The 25,953-nt window shown below is 33.3% G+C and overlaps 2 protein-coding genes across 4 annotated transcripts in view; both read right to left on the minus strand.

Moving 5' to 3' along the window:
- LOC125061403 overlaps nucleotides 1-6,402 on the minus strand; it is a 30,295-nt gene extending 23,893 nt beyond the window's left edge. For all 3 annotated transcript variants that reach the window (XM_047666848.1, XM_047666847.1, XM_047666846.1), the window contains exon 1: nucleotides 6,245-6,402. In XM_047666848.1, coding sequence (XP_047522804.1) covers nucleotides 6,245-6,253 — 9 coding nt within the window. In that variant the 5' untranslated portion in view covers nucleotides 6,254-6,402. The remainder of the gene's footprint in view (nucleotides 1-6,244) is intronic.
- Nucleotides 6,403-9,930: 3,528 nt separating this feature from the next.
- LOC125061523 overlaps nucleotides 9,931-25,953 on the minus strand; it is a 33,217-nt gene continuing 17,194 nt past the window's right edge. Inside the window, exons 18-34 of the mRNA XM_047666998.1 lie at nucleotides 25,602-25,613; nucleotides 24,890-25,008; nucleotides 23,842-23,847; nucleotides 22,942-22,947; nucleotides 22,856-22,861; nucleotides 22,363-22,368; nucleotides 21,581-21,761; nucleotides 20,978-21,063; nucleotides 20,074-20,079; nucleotides 17,952-17,957; nucleotides 17,235-17,335; nucleotides 16,098-16,169; nucleotides 13,869-13,987; nucleotides 12,857-12,900; nucleotides 11,670-11,705; nucleotides 10,901-10,924; nucleotides 9,931-10,005 (exon numbers count right to left, since the gene is read on the minus strand). Coding sequence (XP_047522954.1) covers nucleotides 9,962-10,005; nucleotides 10,901-10,924; nucleotides 11,670-11,705; nucleotides 12,857-12,900; nucleotides 13,869-13,987; nucleotides 16,098-16,169; nucleotides 17,235-17,335; nucleotides 17,952-17,957; nucleotides 20,074-20,079; nucleotides 20,978-21,063; nucleotides 21,581-21,761; nucleotides 22,363-22,368; nucleotides 22,856-22,861; nucleotides 22,942-22,947; nucleotides 23,842-23,847; nucleotides 24,890-25,008; nucleotides 25,602-25,613 — 874 coding nt within the window. The 3' untranslated portion in view covers nucleotides 9,931-9,961. The remainder of the gene's footprint in view (nucleotides 10,006-10,900; nucleotides 10,925-11,669; nucleotides 11,706-12,856; nucleotides 12,901-13,868; nucleotides 13,988-16,097; nucleotides 16,170-17,234; nucleotides 17,336-17,951; nucleotides 17,958-20,073; nucleotides 20,080-20,977; nucleotides 21,064-21,580; nucleotides 21,762-22,362; nucleotides 22,369-22,855; nucleotides 22,862-22,941; nucleotides 22,948-23,841; nucleotides 23,848-24,889; nucleotides 25,009-25,601; nucleotides 25,614-25,953) is intronic.

Below are 25,953 nucleotides of genomic sequence, written 5' to 3' on the forward strand. Positions count from 1 at the left end.
ACCTAATTCTATTATATTATTTGACCTAAATTAACCCAATGTCCCGTTTTGAGTGTGAATAAATGGTCACTTTAGTTATTACGCATAAAATTTAAAGAATTGTATCTGTTAACGTAAAATTGTAAAAACCGTTAGATTGTAATCTATCGGTTATCGGTATTCGGTAGATTGTACTACACTAACTTAGTTATCATTCAAACTTCTTTGGTCAATTACAGATTAATTTTACTTCCCAACAATTTCATATAACTACCGAATAATAATACGTTAAATTGCAAGCAGTATGTTGAGTTGACAATCTTTCGACAGTTTACAATCTCGCGAGATAGATTACAATCTAACGGTTTTTACAATTTTACGGTGACATATCCATCCAAAACTCGGCCACTCCTGTGTGCACTTAACTTGACCTGTATGTTAATGTAATTATAATTGTAAATCTCAATTTATATGCGTCGGTATTGTATTGTGTCACTAATAAAAATACAATACGAAATAAATGTTCACTAACATTATCAGTACTCAGAGTCCTTTGTTAAGATATGTAAAGATTCTAAAGGAAACTTGAATATTTCGAGCACTTTAATTAATCATACATCATCATCAAAGCACCAAGTCGTTGTTCAGAAGCTTGACGACTCATTGGTCTAGTGGTTAGTACCCCTGACTACGAATCCATGGGTCCCGGGTTCGATCCCCGGCTGAGACGAACATCGATGTGATGAGCATTTGGTGTTGAGCTTAGGTCTTGGGTGTTTAAATATGTATTTATATGTCTATCTATCTATAATATGTATGTATATCCGTTGCCTAGTACCCATAACACAAGCTTCACCAGCTTAGCATGGGACTAGGTCAATTGGTGTGAATTGTCTTTATAAAAAAAAAAAGAAGCGCGACAAACAAAATAAGAGTAGCCATGATCAGGGGAAGATCTACTTAAGGGCTTTATGGGCTGCAGTCCAGGGCCCCGTGGATACAAAGGCCCCTAGTCCCTACTGAAAATAACATCCAATAAAAAAAAAACCTTAGATCAATCAACTCAAGTGCGATGCGCGACTATTATATCGAACGGAACGGGAAATTCCCCGTCGCTTGTTTTCAGTCGGTGTATTTTTTGTGTGTCTACTACGGGGGACTTCCCCGTAATAGCCCAGAGCCCCACAAATTCACAATCCGCCCATGGCCATGATGGTCAACCTTCGAAAGGAGATGTCACTATCAGAAGATATATTCTAAATACTTTCAATTGATTTGAGCAGTGTTTTATAACTAATTATAATTTCTATTTAATTTTTTTAATTTAATTAAAACTGAAATTTAACATTAAACAAACGACAATTAATACTTAATATTTCAAAGAAAAAACTAAATTGTTACTGCTAAACAAAGGCAGTCTTCTCGCCTCTTCAAATATTTCCTGACATCCTCTTTGGTGAGGTGGAAAATATCAATATCCTCATAATTTGTGTCATAGTTAGATAAAACCCGAAACATTGGCACATGAAACCATTGTGAGTATCTTGTCAAAAGTCAAAGTCAAAAGTCAAAAATCATTTATACATTAAATGCTTCTTATTTTATATTTACTGCCAGTTCTCAAATCAAGGGCGTAGAACGGAAGAGAAGAACTGGCAATAAACTCTCCGCCACTTTTTAATCCCCAAGTTTTTTATTTTACACAACGTTTGTAGGTAAGGAGCTGCAACCATTACACCATGTCATGTGGACATCTTAAGTAATAAATAATAATCAAATAAATTAAAAACAAAGATTGTCGCATATGGTGTAGGGATTCTTAGTGAAATACGACAGCAAATAGGAGCTATCTATCCGCCCGTTAAGAATATCGTGCAAAAATAATAAGTTGCTGATTTCGTCGACATTCTAATGAGTCTAAATTAAAATATTTACAAGAATCTGCATAACTATCGATATGTTGTTACTGTTTAAAGCTACCAACTACACTTTGAACTGTTTAACTGAACTTGATCTAATCGAATTATTTGTTAATTACAAAGCACAGCCGGGTTCACAGGTGTGAAGGTTATTTTCCAAATGAAATGCAAAAAAATTCCAGTCAATGCAATAATTTATACTAGGTATATTTCGTCATAGTCGTAGAATAGGGACGGATCTGACAAAAAGTAAACTTTACAGGGCAGCCATTTCAAAATAATATAATCATGTTAGTTTTTGTCATAACTATTTTAATTTCTATTCTGTTATTATAGAAATTGGCGTACAAGCAAACAAAAGGGTTTGTTTTGAAATAAAATCAAAATAATAACATTAAATTAAAGTAATCTATAACTCCGAAGGTATTGGCATTACGGAAAAAAGTTTAAAAACAAAATTGTTTATAATTAAAAGATCTACACTTCGATGATCGGTTAAATTTAATAAAATTGAATGGTTGGGGAGAAAACGACGAAAAATTGAAAAAAAAAAGTAAAATGTCTGCCTTGCGGGAGTAATAACTTGAAAAATATTAATGTTATAAAAAAAAGTTTCAGATAAAAAAGTTAGTAAATTTTGTTTGGAAAAGAAAAGGTCTCTACAATTTTTCGCCTAACACTAACCATTCTCGAGATATCGAATTAAACGCGTTTCCATCGAAATGACCTTGAGCTGACCTCACTACAACCCCTCAAATTGGAATTTATGCTCAGAATACACCCCCCTATCGATCCTCAAAATCTCCAAACTGTGTTCGCTCATGTTTATTTACTTCGTAATTTGACTGGAGTATAAGTTATTCCTTCCAAATGTTGATTCGGCCTATTCAATAGTCAAAGAAGACCAACGGGGTCACACAGATGTTGACAGGTCACGGTCCATTCTCATCTTCACAGATTTAGCAATACAGCTGAAGAAACGATATTACATGTCCAGACTGTCCAATGTCCAACGACAGATACAACACTGAACAAATTTCCCATAATGTAATGATTTTAAGAATTCTTATTGGCTGTAAATATAATACAAATTGTTAATAGAAATAAACAGTACTTAAATATACTACTTTCAAGTAATATTTTGCTAATAATATTTATACGCACATAAATATATTATACGTATATTTGTGTGTAGAAAATAATAATTTTTTTTTTATTTTTATTTTTTCTCTTTAACTAGGGTTGCCTGGAAGAGATCGGTTATTAGCGATAAGGCCGCCCGTTGCATCCCTTATAATTTTTATGTATTGTGTTTCTTTTATTAGCAACGAAGTGTAAATAAATAAATATTAATCTGAAGTTACAAAAATGTAAAAAAAGTTTACTTCAAAATTTTTTTAAACATTTCTGCAACATTTTTGTTGTTTGTGTGCACAACTACATACTTTTAACTCGGCCATTTAACCGTTCTAAATGGTACTTTTAGTTTATTTTGTTAACTAACGGAATCCGAGATGATTGACGACAATTAGCATCGTTTAAGTACCACTTAAACTTGACATGAACTGCTACAGATGTTGTTAAACTTAACTAATGCATGAGAATTTCTAAGTTGTGCGGTATTATAACCGTATAAAGCCAGCCGCTACAACCTTTTAGATCTGGGCCTTAGATTTGTGTATGTTTTTTTTTAATAATAATAATAAATAAATAATTCCTAATTTAGGCTGAAAATGGTAATGAACAAAAAATACTGGTATTATTGTGAAAAAGCGTGGGTTGCTCGATAGACGAAAAATATGACACACTCAAAGTAGGTTATTTAAATGCATTTAATAAATTTTATTGATTTTTCCTTCGTAAGTTTTGTAAATGTTTGAACCTTTTTGTATATATTATGTACTCCATCTTTGGCTATATACAGGCTTCTCAAGACTATGGAAGATCAAGGGTGCAACCTTAAATATCGTAGATAGGATATTTTGCTGAAAGAAGACTGTGATCCCTCTTGTCTTATGCAAATCGCCAATCTTTTAAAAAGTCTGCTTCCTGTCGATTGATATGGCGTAATTCTGTTTGTAACCCGCCCACGTTGTCAATTGTCATATCGCTTTTTGTATACCTAACCTTTCACATATCCCCAAAAGAAGAAATCTAATGGTGTTAGGTCTGAGGATCACGCCGGCCAACTGAACGGTCCATCGGTAACACTGACTTTTTTAAATAAAATAAAGTCTTCTTTCAGCAAAATATGCTATCTACGATATTTCAGGTACTTTTCTTTGATGTCCCATAGTCTTGGAACGCCCTGTATATATAATTTAAGGTCGCTATACGAAATAAATATATAAATTACATCTCGTTGGAATCCTACAGTGAGCTATTCCTTCAAGGTGAAGGAAAACATACAGCTGCTTTTCTCCTAAATAGCCAAAAAGATGGTGAGAATTTCAAAAACGATATTAATTCAACGCTACAATCTTACATCTCCTAGTCCCTTTCTAATTTCTTTTATAGACATGCAGGTGATCTGACCCATGTTGAATTTTGGGTCAGCACATTTTGCTCGCCGTACGTGCACACGGCCGTACATAGCCGGGATTCGAACGCACTATCTCAGGCGAGACGCTTAAGACTCCTCTTATTAAGAGAAATAAATAGTAAATTTAAGATCACAGTAAAGACAATCAAAACTTAAAGGTCATTGGTGATTAAATTTTTATGTATTGCTTACTATGATTTAAACTTTTTTTTTTCATGTTTTTTTTTGCGACTATGTTTTATTAGTAATCATAATAATTAAATTGACAGTATTTACAATTTACTTGTGTTAATTATATTATATGTGATGGTGAATTGCGTTGGGTAGGCTGGACGTACATACCTGGACCAAATCCAGGAGTTCCAGGAGAAGAGACAAGTTAAAAGAACCCATAACCGACGAACATGCATGGTGAATGTCATGAAAGTGGATGAAGCAAGAGATGTAAGGACCGTAGGAAGAGGAGATCCGTGGTCTCTGCCGGACCGGATCCGGAAAAACACGTGATAATATAAATAAATAAATAAAACATGAAATATTATTATTATTATTTTCTACTTGGTAGTACATATTATTATTTATTTTATTTTATTAGGGGCGCAACGTCGTTGAAATAAAAGTAAGGAAGGGGATGACAGGTCTGGGCGTTACTGCATACGATTTTTGCGTTTTCTGAGAAGATTTACTATGGTAATATATATATATATATATATATATATATTTTTACCATAGGAAAGTAGAGATTTCAACGAACTGAAAGCACACCAACTTTTTGAAAAAAGCTGAAATTTTGACGTCAGAATTTTCGATTGAAAATTAGGGTGTTTTTTCGATATTAATTCAAAATAAGGTGAACAAATAAATATTTTTAATCAAATAAATTACAGCGTATTTGGGACATAGAAAGGTAAGTTTTCACCAAATTTCGTTAAAAAAAAAATATTTTTGTAAAAGATAAAAATTAAAAACCAAAAACTTGGTTTTTTGAATTTTTCACATAAATTTTGAGGTTATGTGAAAAATGTGTGAATACAAAAGTTTTAGATCTTTTTATTACCTCCAACTTTGCCATTTAACTTTCTTCGATAGGACTTGTAGTTTTGCCGGAAATCGAGATAAACCGTTTTTTACCCTTAAAACTCCCCCCCCCTTCCCCTTCCCGACCTCAGATCGACCGTAATTTATTTTTCCTTTCATTTTGATCATATTCCCCTGCTTTTCTAATGGGTTTCATCCTACTGTAATTTTTTTCACTTTTTATTTATTTTAAAGGCTATCTGCACTGGTCTATAAGTACCATTTGTGATATTGGTTACGTTAGCAAGAATAAAACGACTGGTCCTAACTTAGATTCCCGGCGAAACGGCCGTTATTAAGGGATGATACTAAGACTTTTTTAAGAGACATAATGTTGCCTAAATAAAACAGACGCACAAACCCCACTCCCTATTGTTGCCTAATTGGGGGCGGGATTTTAAATATATGTGCGCATTGCCACATTAATTTAAATAACTTAAATACTACGTATTGTAATAAAATATTCGGTATTATCATGTAAAAAACTAAAATAGACAGCTTAAATGAGCCTAATTCATAAAATTAACTTAAACAGTTTAATAATTACATTTTCAACAAGGTAAAACTCAGTTACGAACTATAATAGCCGATTGATTAACGACTGACTAAAGAAAGCATTATTTGTCAAATTGGTCTATGGGTAACCGATTTAAATGTAACGTCCAAAGGACATCTGCAATTAAGACAAATAATAATTTACAAAAAAAATGTAAATAAATAAACTTACTTGAGTCATTTTAAAAACTTTGCTGTGTATCCGTAACTATTATAAAGTAACACGGTTAAAAAACAAAATTGAATTCACAAAATTGGAGCACTGCACGTAACTGTCACTAAAACCCGCTACACTTTTAAGCGGCGAAGACGCGTCCTTTCGCCATAAAATCATGAAGCGCACTGAGCAAAAAGTTTTTACTTCTTACGATGTGCGACAAATGTGAAAGTAAACAAATATCAATGAACTTGGCGATCTAAATTAATTTTTCGTGGTGTTTATGAAATTTGCTTGTAATTGTGTCACTATATGTATATTTGAATGCGATATTTTGTTTTAATATCACAAATTTAAACATTTAGTAAAAAATTAGCTCATTTAATTAGATATTTGGTAAGTTCGTGTGTAATTTTCAGTCCATTTTGAAGTCGGTCATATAAACTATAACATATTATATGATATAATAATAATAAATCAACATTCAACATTGTATATTTTTGAATGCAACAGTACTTTTTTCAATACAAAACCTAGGGTTTAGAAACTTAGTATTTTAAATACGAATAAAGGGAATTAAAACAGATTACTTAAAAAATTTATAGGTACTGTCGCCGTGTCTTAGTTGTTTTTTTAAAGTTGAAATCAATGATAAAGTGCAATTCGTCTCGAAGCTTTCGCTTAGCTAAATATCCTTAACTAGTGTAGTAACAGTCTGACTCCAGGTGGTGATAATAATAATTATATTTTTTTTTCGGAGTAATAATCCTTAGTTATATCTATCTATCTATATATATATATAATGAAAATGGTCTTCGTTTGAGGCTCAATCACGCCTAAACCACTGATCGTATCGACATGAAACTACCACCATTCGATGCGAAATTGGATATGGCTATTTATTTATTAAATTCCAACGTTCCTTCATTTTTTATTGCTGTTTTACTTTTATGAAAATTTATCCATACGGACTTCACCGCGGCAACATTCGGGGAGGCTTCCTAGAACCTCTAAACGTCAACATCTGTTAAAAACTCGATTTTCGAAATATTTCAATTTTCTTAGCGGGAAGTTAAAAAGAAGAATAATAAAAATATGAAAAAAAATAAAATAATGAAACATAAAATTTATTTTAATTCGTCCAGCAAAGCGGACGCGAAACGGCTAGTAATATTTTAAAATTACCAAAATATTCCCCGTTTTCACTTAGTTAAATAATTTATATTCGGCAGCTATTTATTTTATAAAAAAATCTTATTTGATTAGATTATTAAAAATTGTTTTTGATTACAAATATGAGTGTAGTGACCCCGACCTCGAGCTAAAACATTTGTTTTTGTTCAGAAACAATGCATCGATTCACGTCCAGAGCTTCTGAATAATTCAAGCGAAAGTTCACCTCTAGAATCATTTGTAATAACGACTTAAATTTGCGTCTTAAAAACCCGTTTTAAGTAATTTCTTAGGGCTTAGGACCGCGTATTAGGGATTTTTTTTAAAACCACATATCGTATTCTCCTTATACATTACTATGTACATATACATTGTATTATTATATATACATATATAATAATACAACAACAGCCAACTGGCTTAATAAGCCGTTTAATTAACGGCCTAGCATTTTAACTAAACAGCGCCGTTTAACTAGCGGCCTGAAAGATAAACTGGCTAGCTAATGCTTAGGCCATTCGTACGATAGAGTGATCATGTGGCAGAAATAAAAGAGATGATCTTAATGTGAATAATAATATCTACGTTAAATTGTAAGCAGTACGTTGAGGTTCACAATCTTTCGACAGTTTATAATCTCGCGAGATAGATTACAATCTAACGGTATTTACAATTTTACGTTAACATCAATACACTCTCCCATTGTACTTGTTGTTTTTCATTAAACTTTGGAAAACACAATCAAAGTTGTACGTTGTACATTAAGTACGATGTAGTTCCCCCAATATCCGCAGCGCTGATGTCGCGACCTTGTGTTAGTGCATAACCTCAATATTGAATTCGGGATTGAAATCGCTCGCTATTGAAAGTATCCGTATAAAGTGGATACTCTAAACGACGCAGTACACAACTGGGTATTTGAAAATAACGGTATACACATATTTAGCAAGTACTCGATAATTCGCCAGTATAAACCGGCCCGTAACTGTACTTTAGAAACCTAATTGTATTAACCGTCTAAAGGAGGTTCAATTCGCAATTCGTATGTTTATAGTCTAGGGAGTAGGGACATACGGGACGCCCAAAGAGGGGCAACCATTTTAGTGGGTGCGTTGCCGGCCTTTGAGGAGTATACTATTTCTTTAAATATTTTTTAAAATTTATTTATTTTAGAAAATAATATAATGAAATCATAATAACTTACATTAGAAAACTGTGGTTTGTTTAAATGTAGTGTAATGCAGTCTTGGGGATCAGGGGTTCATGCGTCCAAAAGAAGGGATGCTGACGCATCCTTGAAAGCATTGTACCCGTCCTTCAGCTTTATAAAAAAGGGCGAATGGGCCAGTGTGAATGGCCTTTGCTGTGTCAAGGTCCATTCCACATCATTCGTGGCCGTAGATGACCGTGAGTTTAATGATTGATCGCGAGGCTGGAGCGCACAAGGGGATGCTGTCCGAGTCCTGCCTCGGGCGATTGCTGGTGGCGCCGTGGGGTTTTAGTGGGTACACACTACACAGTACCACGCGAGTACCACATATCCCTTCAAAGTGCCGCGGGACGGATTACGCATTTACCCACGGATTTTTTTTTAAATGTATGTTTAATTAAATGAAACTCTTCGTTTGAAGCTGGGTGTCAACTAGCTTTAATCGTTTAAAAAATGAGCTTATAACTAACATCTCTCCTGTCTGCCACTCTCTCAGAATCTCTTCCTGGGTTGTTGATACCGAAAAATACCCTCCTAGCATTAATGCCGTCGTGATTTGCCGTTGTTTTTTAAGTTATGGTAAATTGTCGAATACTTTGTGACAAAGCGTTATATAATGTCGACGTCTCTTAACGTTTGTGTCAAATCAAAAATTAAGCTTGCATACATGAAGAGCACAACGTTAAGAAACGTTATTCCAATTTGTATGAAAAAATAGTGTGTCGCGATGCGAGACTCTTTTTACGACGCGCGCTGGGCCGAACGTGTTAACAAAAAACTAACTTGATTTATCGAAGGGTTCTTAAATCTATGTGAAACTGTTATAAAGAATATAAGTGTAGTCGATATGTATGTATGTATATGTCAACGTAAAATTGTAAAAACCGTTAGATTGTAATCTATCTCGCGAGATTGTAAACTGTCGAAAAATTGTGAACTCAACGTACTGCTTACAATTTAACGTATTATTATTCGGTAGATTATAATCCATCGAAGTGAAATCGTAGATTTCGATCATAGATTACAATCTAACGGTATTTACAATTTTACGTTAACATATATAATATCGGAAACGAGAATGTTATGTTACAATTTATGAGTGTGAGAAAAACTAAACGGCTTATTTTGGCTTCAAGTATCAATCATCGCAGATGGCTAACAATTGGGATGCGCTTCTTATTATTTGATAAAATATATATATAACTTAACTAATGTAAGGTTACATAATTAGGGGTTAATGAACGTTTGACATTACCCCTTATGTAAATTAAAATACGAATTTTTGACTTTAAAATTTATTCACAATTAAATTACTCTCATTTCTCTGAGCTAATGAACTGTTCACGTTTCTACGCAGCGACCGTTGTAGGCTCCGGGGTTTCAGCAGCAGCAGCTGTAAAAATAAGAGTCACTTTTACTTTTAAACAATTTTTTTTATATGGCTCTGGCACGGTTTGTGCATTAGCCAGCGTCAAGTATAAGATTTTTATAATTCGCACTTGTAATTTGCCATCCTCGGCCTAGAACGTATTGCTACGTTCTAAACCTTCACAGTCTCCTTTCTTAGGTAGCATACTCACTGCTTGCCTTAGAAATTCGACCGTGCCTTCCATGTACAGCTAAAGCACTCGCCCGGTACCGCACAACCCTCCCAAAGGCCGAGAACAAATTTTAAATTAAATTAAAACTTGCCCTCGAACCGGGAATGGAACCCGGTACCCCTCACCTAGCTGCCACTTAATAAGACCGCTAGGCTATGAGGCCCTTAGTAATTATTATAAATGCTAATATTAAATGATCGCTGCGTCAACAAACCCAATTGTTTGGCTTCGTTTAGTAGTTCCTTACAATTATGGAACTGCTACATCTATACTGGAAGTGCTTTTACATTTGCACAAAGGGATTTTTTTATATTCCATACTTATTCTTTGGTCGTGAAAGGCATTACAAGACATACATTATGAAGTAATAGATCATAGAGTTATTAAGTTTATTTTTTTCCCTGATGACAAAAGAGTTTTTATCCGTCCGCAATAATACTGGCCACTTATAAAAAATATTGTATTTTCAGTAAGTTGTATAAATTTATTATACATTTTGCTGTTGGTGAATTATAAAACACTGAAACACGGAAGAAAGTGCGATTCCAACCTTTTCTCTCGCTCGGAATCAGTCAACTTTTTCCTTACATATATATTGTAGGTACTATTATTATTGTACATGTATATGTTAGTAAAGCTATTTAAAAATAATAAAATTATTGGCATCGTTTTACAATATACACTAACCTTCAGTGGGTGTGTCCGTTACACCTGAAATATAAATTAATGATAAAAAGAGTAATAAGAGACTTTTAAGTTCACCATATTCATACCCACGTGTCAGACGAAGACCAAATTACGATCAAACAAAAAGCTCATTTTGACTCTTTTCATCAAAGCGTAAACACAATTTAGAGAAAGAAAGGAAAGAGTACAATTAGACATATTAAAAATAAAAATATTTCGTTGAATATTGAAAAAACTTACTGCTTTCAGGTGCTAAAATAAAATTAAATAATTAGTTGAGTATCTGAATTATGTATCACCTACAACTACTACTATTTATCACCGGGAATTGGGTGACCAGTTTTCTGTGCCAGCCCTGCGATTCTGTAACTCACTTTTCGAACTCACACAGCGGTTTTCGCATCGGCGGCCGCTCTCAAATCAGTCGTGAAGCAGTCATTTTATGAAAGGTCTGAAAAGGTGGGAGCTTGTAGTGTATTGTTTATCAGAATGCCAAATCATAAAATGACTGCTTCACGACTGATTTGAGAGCGACCGCCGATGCGAAAACCGCTGTGTGAGTTCGAAAAGTGAGTTACAGAATCGCAGGGCTGCTCTCTCCAGCAGGAAATCCAATAGATTTTTGACATTCGGAAGTCATAACTCTGAATGTTAGTTACCAATAGATGACTTTTCTCACGATAAAATATATGAGCACGTAATTACATAGGAGGATATTCAGCCGAGATTTGTCGAGAGTTCATTATTCAAATAGTAAAAAATTAAATACCTGTCACATCTGATTCGGAGACTGCGATGGTGGAACCTAATAATGACACTTATTAATAGTATACACAAAAAATTGGTTTAATTTTAAAACATCTGCAAAATTCATTAAAATCGGTTCTAAATCTTTAAGATTAATCAATAAATTCCGTCTAATCCGCCGCCATATATTATCTAGAGTTTGTGTAAAATTAATGATCATTCCAGTCCCTTGTACTTTATTATATCAGTTATATATATCACCGAGATTTATAAATATTTTTATTTATTTAATACATTCACGCCTTTTTCAATATTCATTTTGCAATAATTGTATTAGTATATATACTTAGTATATATAATTAATATACAATTATATTAATTATATATGTAAGGAAAACATAATATATTTTCCTATACAAACTCTTGTCTATATTGTATTTTATATAAACTCTTTTGTATCTAATGTTGTCTTTGCCGTCTGATCGACAATGTTTAATTTATGTCGCTTGACATAATATATGTAAGATATTTAAATTTTTTCATTATATAATTTTACTTTATAAAACCTAGAACTTTAAATGTTGTTTCTTTTGTATTCACAGAGAAGCGCAGTTGCGCCTTATTCTTATTATTCCCAGTATAAGCGTTTGATACTATTATATATATCCTAAGAACGCACGTATATATTCGTATTATACTTATTTATTTATGAAACAACTTGTTTTTTTTACACGGAAACATTTTTATCCTTAAAACACTATCAGACATTTACTAAATCAATCAATACAAACCGACAACACACAAGCTTCAGTTACACACAAATACACACCCACGGCATATTAAGTCTTGAAATCTTCTAATTGGCGTTCCGATTTAAAAATTATTTTGTATAGTTAATTAAACTTTAAGGTCTAAGTAAAATTACCTATCATACTTTTTGCACTGACTATTAAAAACAAAAAAAGATGAAATACAAAGAAACAACAATGAATAATAAAACGAAGTAATTAAACAATATAACACACAAACCTATAATTTATTGTCGGTCAAAGCACACCAAATATCTCTTAAAGGCCCCATTTTATTAGCATAAGGGGCCAACGAGCCCATATGACCCCAAGAAAGGGCAATCGTCGTATGGACATCCATTTTAGTGGGTGCGTTTATCAAATAGTAGTATCATTTGAATTTAGTAAGATGATTAGTTACCAGCGGTTGTTTCTTCTTGAGTTGGAGTTGTTTCAGCTTCATCCCTGAACAAAAATTAATCTATTTTTATCATCAGCAAGATGCAATATGCCGGAGTATTACGCAGTACGCGCGACCTTTCCCCCATCACGCAAAATCTGGCCAAATTACGTGCCAAAACCGATGGTGTTTTTTAACAAAAAACGTTTTGGCGACTACGGTTGGCGACTACTTACGGTTTTTAAGAAAGATTTACGAATAATTGAATCGAATCTTGTCTAACTGTTTTATGCTTGTATTTAAAAACTGTTATACACGTTTTGCCATAGAGCAGTGTAAGTCTAGTGGCTTCTTTATCTTCTAATATATAAAATTCTCGTGTAATATTCGTTCCCATACTCCTCCGAAACGGCTCGACTGATTATGAAAATTTTTATGCATTAGTAAGTCTGAGAATCTGCTACTATCTTTCTAATCCCAAAGTTATAAAAGGTGTCCACCCTACATTTTTTATAATACAAAAATATATACAACTCTACGATCAACCCCTATTTTTTATTATTGTAGATAGTTATTTTTATTGAACTAAAAAAATGGCAAAAAACATACATGGCAAAACAAACGTTTGCCGGGTCAGCTAGTTATTTATAAAAGCTTGTCAACACTCGGCACTCTGATATATTGGTACAAGATAAATAAAATACAATTATTAATGAGACAAGCACTTATAGGCAAACATTTAGATTTTATGAAGACTAAAAATGCCTTCTTGATAGATTAAGGGTCTGTTTCACAATGTATGGATAAATTACCAAATAGCTATGCAACACATAAATTATTTGGAAGATAAATTGTGCTATTTGACACTTCATCGGACTCATACTTATGATGGACTTTATGTGACGAATAGTGCTATCTGACAGTCGTGAAACGCAACAATAGTGTTTATCCTACCAATAAGTAATAAATAGCTAATTTGGAACTTATGTAGAACTTATCCGTACATTGTGAAACAGATCCTTATATTACTAACCGTATCTCCATAATGGTTTTGGTGACAGCATCGGAGCCAGACGCAAAGACCGCTTGATACACTCCCTCATATGTTGGAGTATATTCTGTTATACTTATCGTAATCTCTGATGAAGTCGCCTGAACAAACAAATAACAGTCAAAACCGTATACGACATCGTTTAGAACAACATACCGGTTACATAGACCACAATCAAAAGTCCCGGCTGAAAAGAGCGTACCAATTCTTGAAAGGCCGGCAACGCACTTGCGAGCCTTCTGGCATTGTGAGTGTCCATGGGCATATCATTTAACATCAGGTGAGCCTCCTGCCCGTTTGTCTCCTATTGCATAAAAAAAAAGAAAAAAAAAAGAATTCTAGTGTATTAGGTTGTTAATAAGATCGGCTGTTACGACTATCGGTTTTTACGACCAAATATAAGTCCCTTCGATGTCGTCATAGCAGAGTTTGATTGTACATTTTAAGATATCTTTATGTAACTACAATAAGGATAGGGGTCACTTTTATTAAGAAATGAATACGTAAACATAGTATATCGGGAGATATACAACGACCTTCACCGAGATGCTTATTTAATGAAACGTATTTTATATTTAATTTAATATGTCAATAAATATAATCCACATGGGTTGCCTAGCAAATTTCAGTCCAGAGTATGTTTAATTAATAATTAAAAAAAAAAAAATTATAATTTGCATGTAGTACATTTTTTTAATTTTTTCCAATCAATATTTTTAATCAGGGTAGTATTATATATGTATCACTATAACTTTCTTTTTACCTAAAGATGTATATATACTTTAGTGTCACATAAAAAATATATACATAAATAATTAATTGATTAAAAACAACCTAACGTTTGCATATTCTATGGGCTTCATACTTTCGATTGGTATAGAATTTATCTAATAATCATACCGATGAAATGTTTAAAGAAATATTTTTTTTAAAATATTAATTAAAATACTCTGGACTGAAATTTGCTAAGCAACCCATATGGATTATATTAATTGACATATTAAATCAAATATAAAATACGTTTCATTAAATAAGCATCTCGGTGAAGGTCGTTATATATCGGGATCTTAGACCAACAGTTTTTTTAAGTTCTTCGTTAATAGAATCTAGTTGTTGACTTCGGAATATGAGTTGACAACCGGGCAGGAGGCTCACCTGATGGTAAGTGATACCGCCCATAGACACTCAAATTGCCAGAGGGATTGCAAGTGCGTTGCCGGTCTTTGAAACAGACCATGACATAAGGAAACCAAACTTAACTATTTACCATACATGGTATGGTTTAATGCGAAGCGCCCACTATGCAAAAACTTGCTAAGTTTCGCAATACATTTCACCCGATGTTATTGTATACCGCCGCCCATGGTCACTTAGTGCCAGAGGGCTACAGGGCTTTGCCGGCCAAAAACATCATATATCTTATAGTCTTCCAGAACCTTAATTATAACCGTACTGTTTGTTTCAAATGTTATATGAGAGAAAATAAAGAATTATTATTATTATATATTTGAACGAGCAGTGTTGGCCTAGTGGCTTCAGCGTGCGACTCTCATACCTAAGGTCGTAGGTTCGATCCCCGTGCACCAATGGACTTGCCATGTGCGCATTTAACATTTGCTCGAACGGTCTCGAACATCGTGAGAAAAACCGACATGTCTTAGACCCAAAAAGTCGACGGCGTGTGTCAGGCACTGGAGGCTGATCACCTACTTGCCTATTAGATTTGATCATGAAACAGATTCAGAAATCTGAGGCCAAGACCTAAAGAGGTTGTAGCGCCACCGATTTATTTTATTTAAATTTGTTTTTGACGTGATAACGTCTTTAAAATCGTTTTAGTCGGGTGACATGTTCAGAAACTTATGTCACACCAAAACCTCACGAGCGCGATCGCAGGTATAACGAGAGAGAGACGGACCGATCTCCCGTCTCATCTCGAGCGCTGCCAGTCATTCCGTGAATGTATGAAGAAAAATGTATATCTTAGTCGAATAAGTAAACTTGTCATTTTACACCCGAAATTTATCATCAAAAGTGTGAATAAAACGATAGATGTAATTTAAAATTTGAAAAAATTGTTATCTTCATTAATTCCTTACTTCCCAAAAACCTATATCACCAATAAGACGTTATCACGTAAACATCTCGATCGTAAACCTACTTTACAAACAACCAATATATTATTTATTTATTTATTATTTATATACATACCGTAAATATTGCAATGGACCCAACAGAATTTCGCCTAAAGGACGTCTGAAGCGGTATACCATTAACAAACACCTGGAATTAATATCAAGTCAAATTACCTTTACATATATAGTTCCTGGGCCAGGGATAATTAATATAAATACGTATATAATTCACTACTGATAACAAAAGATTGATAATTCATTCTTAAAAGCTAAGAAAATCTGAATTGTATACAGACATACAGACATAACCTTTATTACCGAAACACACACAGAAATACACAAAATAATAATTTAAAAAATAACAATAATTATGGAAAGAAAGAAAAGGAATAAGGTACATTTTAAGTGTGTAATGTGTGTGCGTTGTGTTTGTAACTGGCTCAGCATTATGCTGAGGAGCAGAATGTTCCACAGCGCTGGTCATTCTGCCAGAGACCACAACAGTTGCGCCTCAATCGCAAAAAAATTATGTAATAACAATAGTAGAAAAAAAATAGTAAAAATTAACAGTGTAAGATCTAGATTTCGTGGAATTTTTGTTGAGTCAGTAGATGTATCTTATAGCTACGACTAAAATTTGACTCTAATTGATGACTCTTCAGCGGAGGAGGCATATCATTCCAACACTTCGTCGCGCTATATTTGAAACTCCCACGAAATAAAGCCGGTCAACGGTTTCAAGACAAACTATTAGACATATACATGTCATCTCATGTGTCTTAGATGTCACATGACCAGCCCATTGCTTTGCCAATAGTCTGCCAGTCTTTTCCTGGTATTTCTGTTGTCATCAGCCCACCTTCTCTTTCGCGTGCCCACGATTCTTTTCCCAGGTTTCCCTCTTTAGTTTTTTGTCTAATTTTAATTTTAATTTTACTTTTGACTTTGTGCTTTGTGTAGTACTCGAAAAACCACGACGAGGATATTGTCTTTGACCCACGATGATAGGCAACTTAAAGCTGATCACCTGCTTCAAGACAAACTATTAGATGCAGAAGGTCTTCTTCATGTTCATGTTCATCTTTTCAGGTCCCATAGAACAGCTCTAGCCCTAAAGATGTTTTGTTTATTTTAACTGTATTAACGTTACTTCTACACGTATGATATACCTATAATATGACGGGACACAAAAGTAATACAAAATTGAACACACCTTTTCAACAGTACAATCACTGCAGGTGAACGGCACCTGCTGCTGGAACTGCTCACCGATCTTTGGTGATGCCAACTTCACCACTTCTGGTATTACAACACCTGGAATAACGACATCTTCTAGACTCTATTTACAAAAGACCTCCTTTTGATCATCTTGATCTGCGATATCTCATGATTGAACGGTTAAATATGACCGACATGGGAGAGGGTCAACATGATCTGTTACTTTTAATGGTCCAGCCAATAGGCCACTTTGCTCTTACAACTTAATTACTAATATTTATGATAATAATATATTTTACAACAATTTTCCAAGTTACCGTAACTTTGTTTCTTAATGAGGTTTATGTTTATATTCAGCCCTGCGATTCTGTAACTCACTTTTCTACCGCTGTGTGAGTTCAAAAAGTGAGTTACAGAATCGCAGGGCAGTATAGTTATTTATTCCTCTTTTTAGTTATTATTTTCAAGTGAAATTTCTTTAGCATCGTTGTGATTTGAAAAAGGGACATCAAAAAAAGGATCATAAAATTTAACGTGGGAGAAATGAGAACCTTTCGTAATTGTTTGAACCTTTTTGTATATATTATGTATTCCATCTATGCCTATGTGTATCGTATAGTTTTTTGTTGTATATATTTTATGTTAGTAGTATTACGCAATAAATAAATAGTCGACAGTTAAAGCTACATAAAATTATATAAAACACTATTACCAGGTGCTGAAATTAAATATTAAAGTTTTAATTAATACAAACAAATAAATGTAAACTATTAATTAAGTGATATTATTCACAAACGTACTATATACGTTATTTAGTTAAATAATAAACTCAGCGATCGGAAACAGTTTGTTAGTGCCAGAGATTTGGTGGCAACTATCCGGCTTACAGATTCAAAAGGTATAGCTGCGCATGCGCATCATTAGCCCGGTCATTTTAGACATAAAAATAGTGATCAAATAAAGAAAATTCCGACAAAGCCAAATTTTCGTAGAGACCTTAGGTTTACCACAAGGAATAAAGTGTCAAAAGTCCCCATCAGTCCCATGTGAGCTTAGCGACTTATTCGGGGTCAAAGGTCAAAATTTTAGGTTTTTTGGATTTTTCTCGAAAACGGTAAGTTTTATCGAAAAGTACCTCAGAGCACAGTTGTACATCTTAAAATTCTCTAAAAAAATGGTCCCTATGATTTTTTCTCTAAGACTCACTATTTCCCAGATATTGCGCTTGTAAGAATCATATTCCACATATGCCACGTATATACATATTTAGGTACTCAAGCAAGCAAAAATGCCTACTCGTGTCTCTTTTATGTATACATTATTAGTATAACCTGGGAAGGCGCAGCAACGGACAGAAATATATTCTTCTAAAAGTTTATCAGCTTATCCAAAATGCCAAAACTTTATTTTATTTTTACATGCGATGACCGGATGCGATACTACGTCTGCAATGTTTAGAAGGGGCAAAAATTCAGTATTAAAATTATTTGAAAAAAAATGATTTGATTGACTGCGCAAAAGTATTTACAGAAATTAATTCTTCACCTCAAATACTAATTACTAAAGGAATTCGGTTTCTTCTTGCGGTTTATGGAGCTCCAAAAAAAATTGATTGCATAGATACGTACAGATATTTAACATTTGTAAAAAATACACGAAACAAAAAGCAAGTACAGCTATCTTGTCTTCCTCCAACATCGGCATCTGCTAGTCGACATTTGTTTCGAGTATACTATCAAGTTCAGACATGGCAAGGCAATGAACTGAACCCTGAAGACTGGGGTTGGAAATTGATAAATAATACTTTGGAACCGATTCGAACTTTACTGCCCCCTGCTCCAGAAAAACTTCTTAACACTATTTTTTGCAATTGCAAGAAAGGTTGTAGTGCCAAATGTGGCTGTAAAAAAGTAGGCTTGCAGTGTTCTCCAGCGTGTACCAATTGCCAAGGTGTCTCTTGCTCAAATGTTCAATTAAATACAAGAGAGGAATATTCATGTGATTTTGATGAAGAGACAACTGATTCATCTTCATTTGAACAATTTCTAAGCGCTTATCAACAGGAAAGAGAAGAAGAAGAACAAGAAGAAATTGAAGAAAATATGATTGTTGAAGTTGAATATGAAGAGTATGAGTCAGATTAAAGTAATAAAAAAAAGTTTGAACGACAGTTAAACTCAATAACCCATATCAATAATCTTCATACTATTAAATAATTATTGTTCCTGAAAATATCGTCAGAAAGGTTCGTGAAATAGGCCTACCGGGGATACCACGTTAAAAAAAACGCACCGAGTACACTACCTCACAGGTGGTGAGGAAATGTGTGCATATTATGTAGAACGTGATTCTTACAAGCGCAATATCTGGGAAATAGTGGGTCTTAGAGAAAAAATCATAGGGACCATTTTTATAGAGAATTTTAAGATCTACAACTGTGCTCTGAGGTACTTTTCGATAAAACATACCGTTTTCGAGAAAAATCCAATAAACCTAAAATTTTGACCTTGGACCCCGAATAAGTCGCTAAGCTCACATGGGACTGATGGGGACTTTTGACACTTTATTCCTTGTGGTAAACCTAAGGTCTCTACGAAAATTTGGCTTTGTCGGAATTTTCTTTATTTCAATTGTCTAAAATGACCGGGCTACATATTGTAGACGATTACCAGAAGACCAACCTTTGGTTTACATTATAGCCATGTGAAGACATTTTTGTGTATGTTGAATATTTTTTAAATGAAAAATCAAATATTGTTTCGTCGGGAACCAAATTCAAACTCCAGAGGCTTCTAATTCGTTACACTATCTATAAAAGCGATAAAAATACTTACAATTATCTAAAAAGAAAAAAAAATTAATTATTAACTTGTCAAGCTTGGCACTGTTTTGATTTTCCTTAAAAACTAAAGCAAACATTATCTTTTTTTCACACATCGTAAATACAATGTGAGGGAAAGAGATAGGAGATTCGTTCACTTGTCACGAGTAAAAATTTAAAAGGCTACTTAGTGAGTGTATTGTTACTTCCACAAGGATAAATATTACTCATTATTCAACGCAAATATAATGTTATATAATAATTTCTACTTTTAATAATAATTACTATGTAGGTTATGAATATGTCAGTGTTATGAATAAAATAAATTATATTACTTATTATATTTAAACATTTAATTGTTAACTATAAAACCGTAATAATAATAACACAGCCTTTTTTAGTTCCATATTTCCAGTTAAAATGTTTTTAGTATTTTCTTCCTAGGCCTCCTCCAAGTTCCAAGCCTGCCCAGATGCCAATCTTTTCCTGCTATTTCTGTTATGGCATCAGGCATCAAGTTATCAAGTTATCAGCCCACCTTCTCTTTGGCCTGCCCACTCTTCTTTTCCAGGGTTTTCCGTCATATTAGTGTTTAGATTTTTGTCTAATATATTCACTTTTGACTTTGTGTTTCTTCTTTATATTTAGTATACTTCTTTCCTTAGCTCTTTATGATGATGTAACCTTAATTAGATGTTTGAAATTGGTGCCAATTTTTTTTTATTTCTTTTATTTACATTGTTTTAAAATAATTTTATGGAATTTTTAACTAAATTAATTTGAATACGAATTTCCGATTTATATCTAATAATTTTTTCAGTTTCTTCAAAGGACATTTAAAAAAGCTATGTTCGTTGTTGTTATGTATTGTTTTAAGTCATTTTATTGAAAAAATATTTAAAGCACAATATACTTACTATCAATAACAGCTAATATCTTTTTGATGAATTTGTTCTTATCCTTAAAGAATCCCATGTATACGCAAGCGTGGTTGTCCTCAAATCTGAAACAAATCCACAGAACATATACGAAATATACATACTATAACGTTTAAAGATAACAATTACATTTATAATTCGAGGTTTCGACTGGTTTGAAAAGCCAGTAATAGTAGAGATGACGCGGATAGAACTTATATCAAATCAATGTATACAAAATATTGTTAAAACTATTTTAAACGAGTAAGTATGGAGTTTCTTGTTTCTTCTCCATATGAAACAACCTTTTGGAAGGGGCAACTAGAGTCATTTTTTAAAAATAGTTTTAGTTTGTAATGTTTACTTTCAAAAATGCCAAATGGGCCTAATAAAAATAAATTTTGGAAGTAGAAAATGAAAAAGTGGAAGGAACAAGTATGAACCATGTTTTAGCCATAATGATAGGTGTCTATCCATAGACCTCTTTCAAGGTCGTAGGGTTCATAATAACAAATTTTTATTTAATCTATAAGATAACAAAATCCACTCCATTTCTTAAGTTTCAATGATTTGACATGCCGCATTGGTTCTAGCATAACTTACCTTGGAAAATTGAAGCTAATCATATTGGTGACGTGAATGACAGATACTCTTCCAGCAGACAGCACGCTCTCGCCATTGCACAGAATATCCGTGACAGAACATTCTTCGCACGTGTAATTCATTGTGCGATCAAAATGGCCGCCCACGTCAAATGACGCACTGAGGCGCTGAATTTTAATTGCTAAAACATAGATCGGTAAGCAATTGGCATTTAAAGTCGAGACTGCGCTAAGTATGACTTGCTTATGTCAAAAAGTCGTTGGGTTTAAGCGATTCTTAATATAAGGGTTATTAACCTAAAAAATAAACAGCGCGTCTAACGAATCTTACCCACTTACATGAGAATTGTCCGGGGATTGTCCGGAGGGAAATGTAAATCAGTCTTTTTTATATACAACAGGGGGCAGGATGCTCACTTGATGTTATGTGATACTGCCCATAGACACTACCATTGCCAGAGGGCTGGCAAGAGCGTTGCCTTTAAAATAGACGAAATCATGGTGCCCTTCGTATGACTAATATTGGACTACAGCTACGTTAATTCATTTAATATTAACTCCAAGTTTGCATCATTGGCTTGAATGAGACATACAATAATTTAGTAAATATAATAGTAGCAAAAATGTTTGTTTGAAAAACGTCTTTGGAATTTATCATAAAATGTATAAATTCCAAATATCTAAATTCAATGTTGAAAACTTGATTTATTTGTATCCTTTACGTTTATCTAACTAGTAGAAATAAGTTCTTAGAGATCTTAAATTATTAACAAAAATAATTACCGTTTTCTGTAAAACAAAAACGCTATTATAAATACGAAAAAAAGATTTTACTTAAGTACAATTTTCTAGATAATTCTCTTCTTAACCATTTTATAATTAATTAATTAATTCAGATTGTCTGAAATATAGATTTTTAACAGCAGATATTTCACATGCGTTCATTCGGTCAGATAGCCATTCTCGATTAAATATCCAATTTAAACTTTACCGACCGAAGCAGCTATACCGACGTTCTGTAACTACAGACGGGCGCAGATATGTATTGTGTATATTCTGCCTAATTTCTCGTACCTACCATAAAAAGCGTATTATAGTGTGTGAAATAATTTAAGAAAATAATACGTTGTTATTCCCGGGCAGACATTTCTTCATTTATTATTTTCTAAATTGAAATAATTTTCTCCAGGCCTTGAACATAATTACCAACATACATACGAATGTATGTCAGTACTTGTATAAAGATGTAGTAAGCTTTAGAATAAACAATCGTTACCTGTGTCTGAAATTAACAAAAATAATTGTAAAAAAAGAGATTTTATATTTAAAAAATTATAACAGAAAACATAATTAGACGTTTACCCTTTTCTGAAATAAAACAAAATTAAAATTAATCGCATACACATTAAACTAACTACTAGTATATTATTAAAACTATTGCAAAATATAAATTTGTTATAAGTTTGATTGCGAAAAGGATTTTGAAACGAAAAAGAATATCTTAAACTAATTTAAGGTTACATATGAATAATAAAATAAACATAAAAGCAGTGCCAGCGTGCGACTCTCATCCCTGAGGTCGTAGGTTCGATCCCCGGCTGTGCACCAATAGACTTTCTGTCTACGTATTTAATATTCGCTCGAACGGTGAAGGAAAACATGGGCATGGATCGAATCCAAAAATCGATGACATGTGTCAGAATGCTGATCACCTATTTGTCTATGAATTAAACATGATCAAACAAATGCAATCTGCCGCCAAAACCGGATTGTGTCTTAATATGATATTTACTTAGCCTACCTTTCTAGTAGCTACTAAAACTATGGAAGATTTTGGTATGCTACCCTATGGAGACTGTTTGCTTTTCCGAAACTACAACCAAACTACTATAAAAACTAAATTTTCACTTTTCTTCTCTCCATAAAACCTTCCTCAGAGTTCAAAGCCTTAATAAAAAAAAACACTTGAATTGGCCCAGCCGTCTTCAACGTATACTTTTTATAAAACGTTTATTAAAAGGTTTATGTAAACCTAGCAATCAAATATACAGAATTTACAAATTTCTTAACCTACATAGTAATAGTAAAAATAATAAAAAAAAAATAATAAAAGAATTTAAAAAGTTTGGTCCCTGTGGAATCTACCAGGCGCTAACTTAAATCTTTAATTAGCGCCTGTTGAATCCCACGGCCCAAGATTCTCTACTCACAAGGAATTTGGGATTCATTTTTATTTAGATTATATTTAGATAAATTACTTACCGGGAGCTAGAATTAAATAATTATTTATTAGTTATTTAAAATTAAATATTGTTTTTATTTTTATTGAATTTAAATAAAATATAACATACTCTCAATAAGGTAAAGAGTTTTACTATCTACCAACATATAATAAAAATCCAACCAAAATTTATTTATTTTTATGCATAATTATTTAAGAGCTTTATTAAGGACAAATTTCTATATACAATAACAGTATTTATTTAAATATAGGTTGCGGTCATCTAAACAAGCTGGTTCACTGCCGTACGCAGAAATCCTCGAGATATCGTTATCTGTTACCGTCAACGACTCGTTACCGGTATGATATTGGAGTGTCGCTTCGTAAATCGCTCTGCCGGGGCTCATTATGCATAATTACAATGGCAAAGTTTAAATTATCGAACGGTTTTGATTGCTAGGTATCTTAAAATATATTATATTAATAGTACAGGTTACAAAACCTATCACATCAGTTGTTCCTAAGTTTGTGTCACATTTATTTAAGCCTAGAATTATTTTATAGATACTAGTATACATTGTTTTATTAAGACATTTCAATAAATTGGAGCAGAGCAGTGTTGGCCTAGTGGCTTCAGTGACTCGACTCTCATCCCAGAGGTCGTAGGTTCTATCCCCGATTTGACTTTGTTTCTATGTGCGCATTTAACATTCGCTCGAACGGTGAAGGAAAACATCGTGAGGAAACCGACTTAGACATGTCCCAAAAAGTCGACGGCATGCGTCAGGCACAGGAGGCTGATCACCAACTTGCAATTGAAAAATGATCATGAAACAGATTCAGAAATCTGAGGCCCAGACCTAAAAAGGTAGTAGCGCCACGGATTTATTTTATTTTTTTCAATAAATTATTAAGTTAGCCTGCATGACTTCAAATTATTCCCCTTATAATGGTTAAGTTTTATTTACTGGCAATACTAATATCCATGAAAGCTCTTACCGGCCAAGAAAAGTATGTGACACTGTACTGCCGAATTGTTATACAATTTGACTATTTTTTTTTTGTTTTATGTTCTTCTTCTGTACTTACTTAGCACACTCAGAACTTTAACCCTCTCTTCCAATCCTTCACCATTCTGTATCACTGCAAAATAATCACCAAAATCTTGTGTCTTCATTCCCTCCACTTCGATTTCTAGAAGTTGCTTTCTGAAAAACGTAAATTTGAAACTAATAAAATATTCCAGTAGCGCTACAACCCCTGGGTGTTGGTGTTGCATCAGTTTCTTTGATCACTGTTATTTAGTGATCAGCCTATAGAAGGTTGGTGTGCACAGCAAGGCGAGACGGTACTACACTCCATCGCTTGCCTCGTGTAATTCAGTAGATATAAAGGCTTTTTTTTTATTGTTTATTTATTTATTTCCTAATCCTGCAGCTAACAAAAATTATATAATAACAAACAAATATAGCCAGAGATGGAATACATAATATTGAACTACAAAAAGGTTCAAAAATTTACAAAAGGAATCAAACAAATAAAAATTATTCAATACATTCATGATTCAAGTAATACCTAATTTGGCTGTGTTGTGAGATGGTGTAAAAGTGAGGGTAAGTATGTGAAGGTGTGTATGTGGAGTGTGCTCATGATACAAGTGATTTTGCGCTATGGATATTCTTTCTTTTAACCATATTCCGTGATAGCTTGTGTTAGTTACTACATCGATCAGTCTTTCTTTCTGATTTTCTTTTTGATTCTTGGAATTTGAAAATTTTGGAGTTGTATTTCTAATACTTACGGTTTTCCTTCCCTGAAACAAAATTTCCATTAGAACACACTTGACATCGACTATTTGCTACAATTGAATCAAAGCATCGGAGGATCAGACCCTAGTAGGTACGTATAAATTCCAACTTTCAAATTTAAGGCAAAAACAAGAGAAATGTTGATGATTATTTCAAGAAAAGAATCAACAAAATAAAAGAACGTTAAAGAACATAAATAATCATAAAACAACATTAATTATCATAAAATAAAATAAAAAATTAGTAGCGTTACAATCTCTTTAGGCCTTGGCCTCAGATTTCTGAATCTGTTTCATGATCATTTTTAAATCTAATAGGCAATGATCAGCCTCCAGTGCCTGACAC

The sequence above is a fragment of the Pieris napi genome, chromosome 23 (assembly GCF_905475465.1).
Source record: "Pieris napi chromosome 23, ilPieNapi1.2, whole genome shotgun sequence".
Classification (NCBI taxonomy): Eukaryota; Metazoa; Arthropoda; class Insecta; order Lepidoptera; family Pieridae; genus Pieris; species Pieris napi.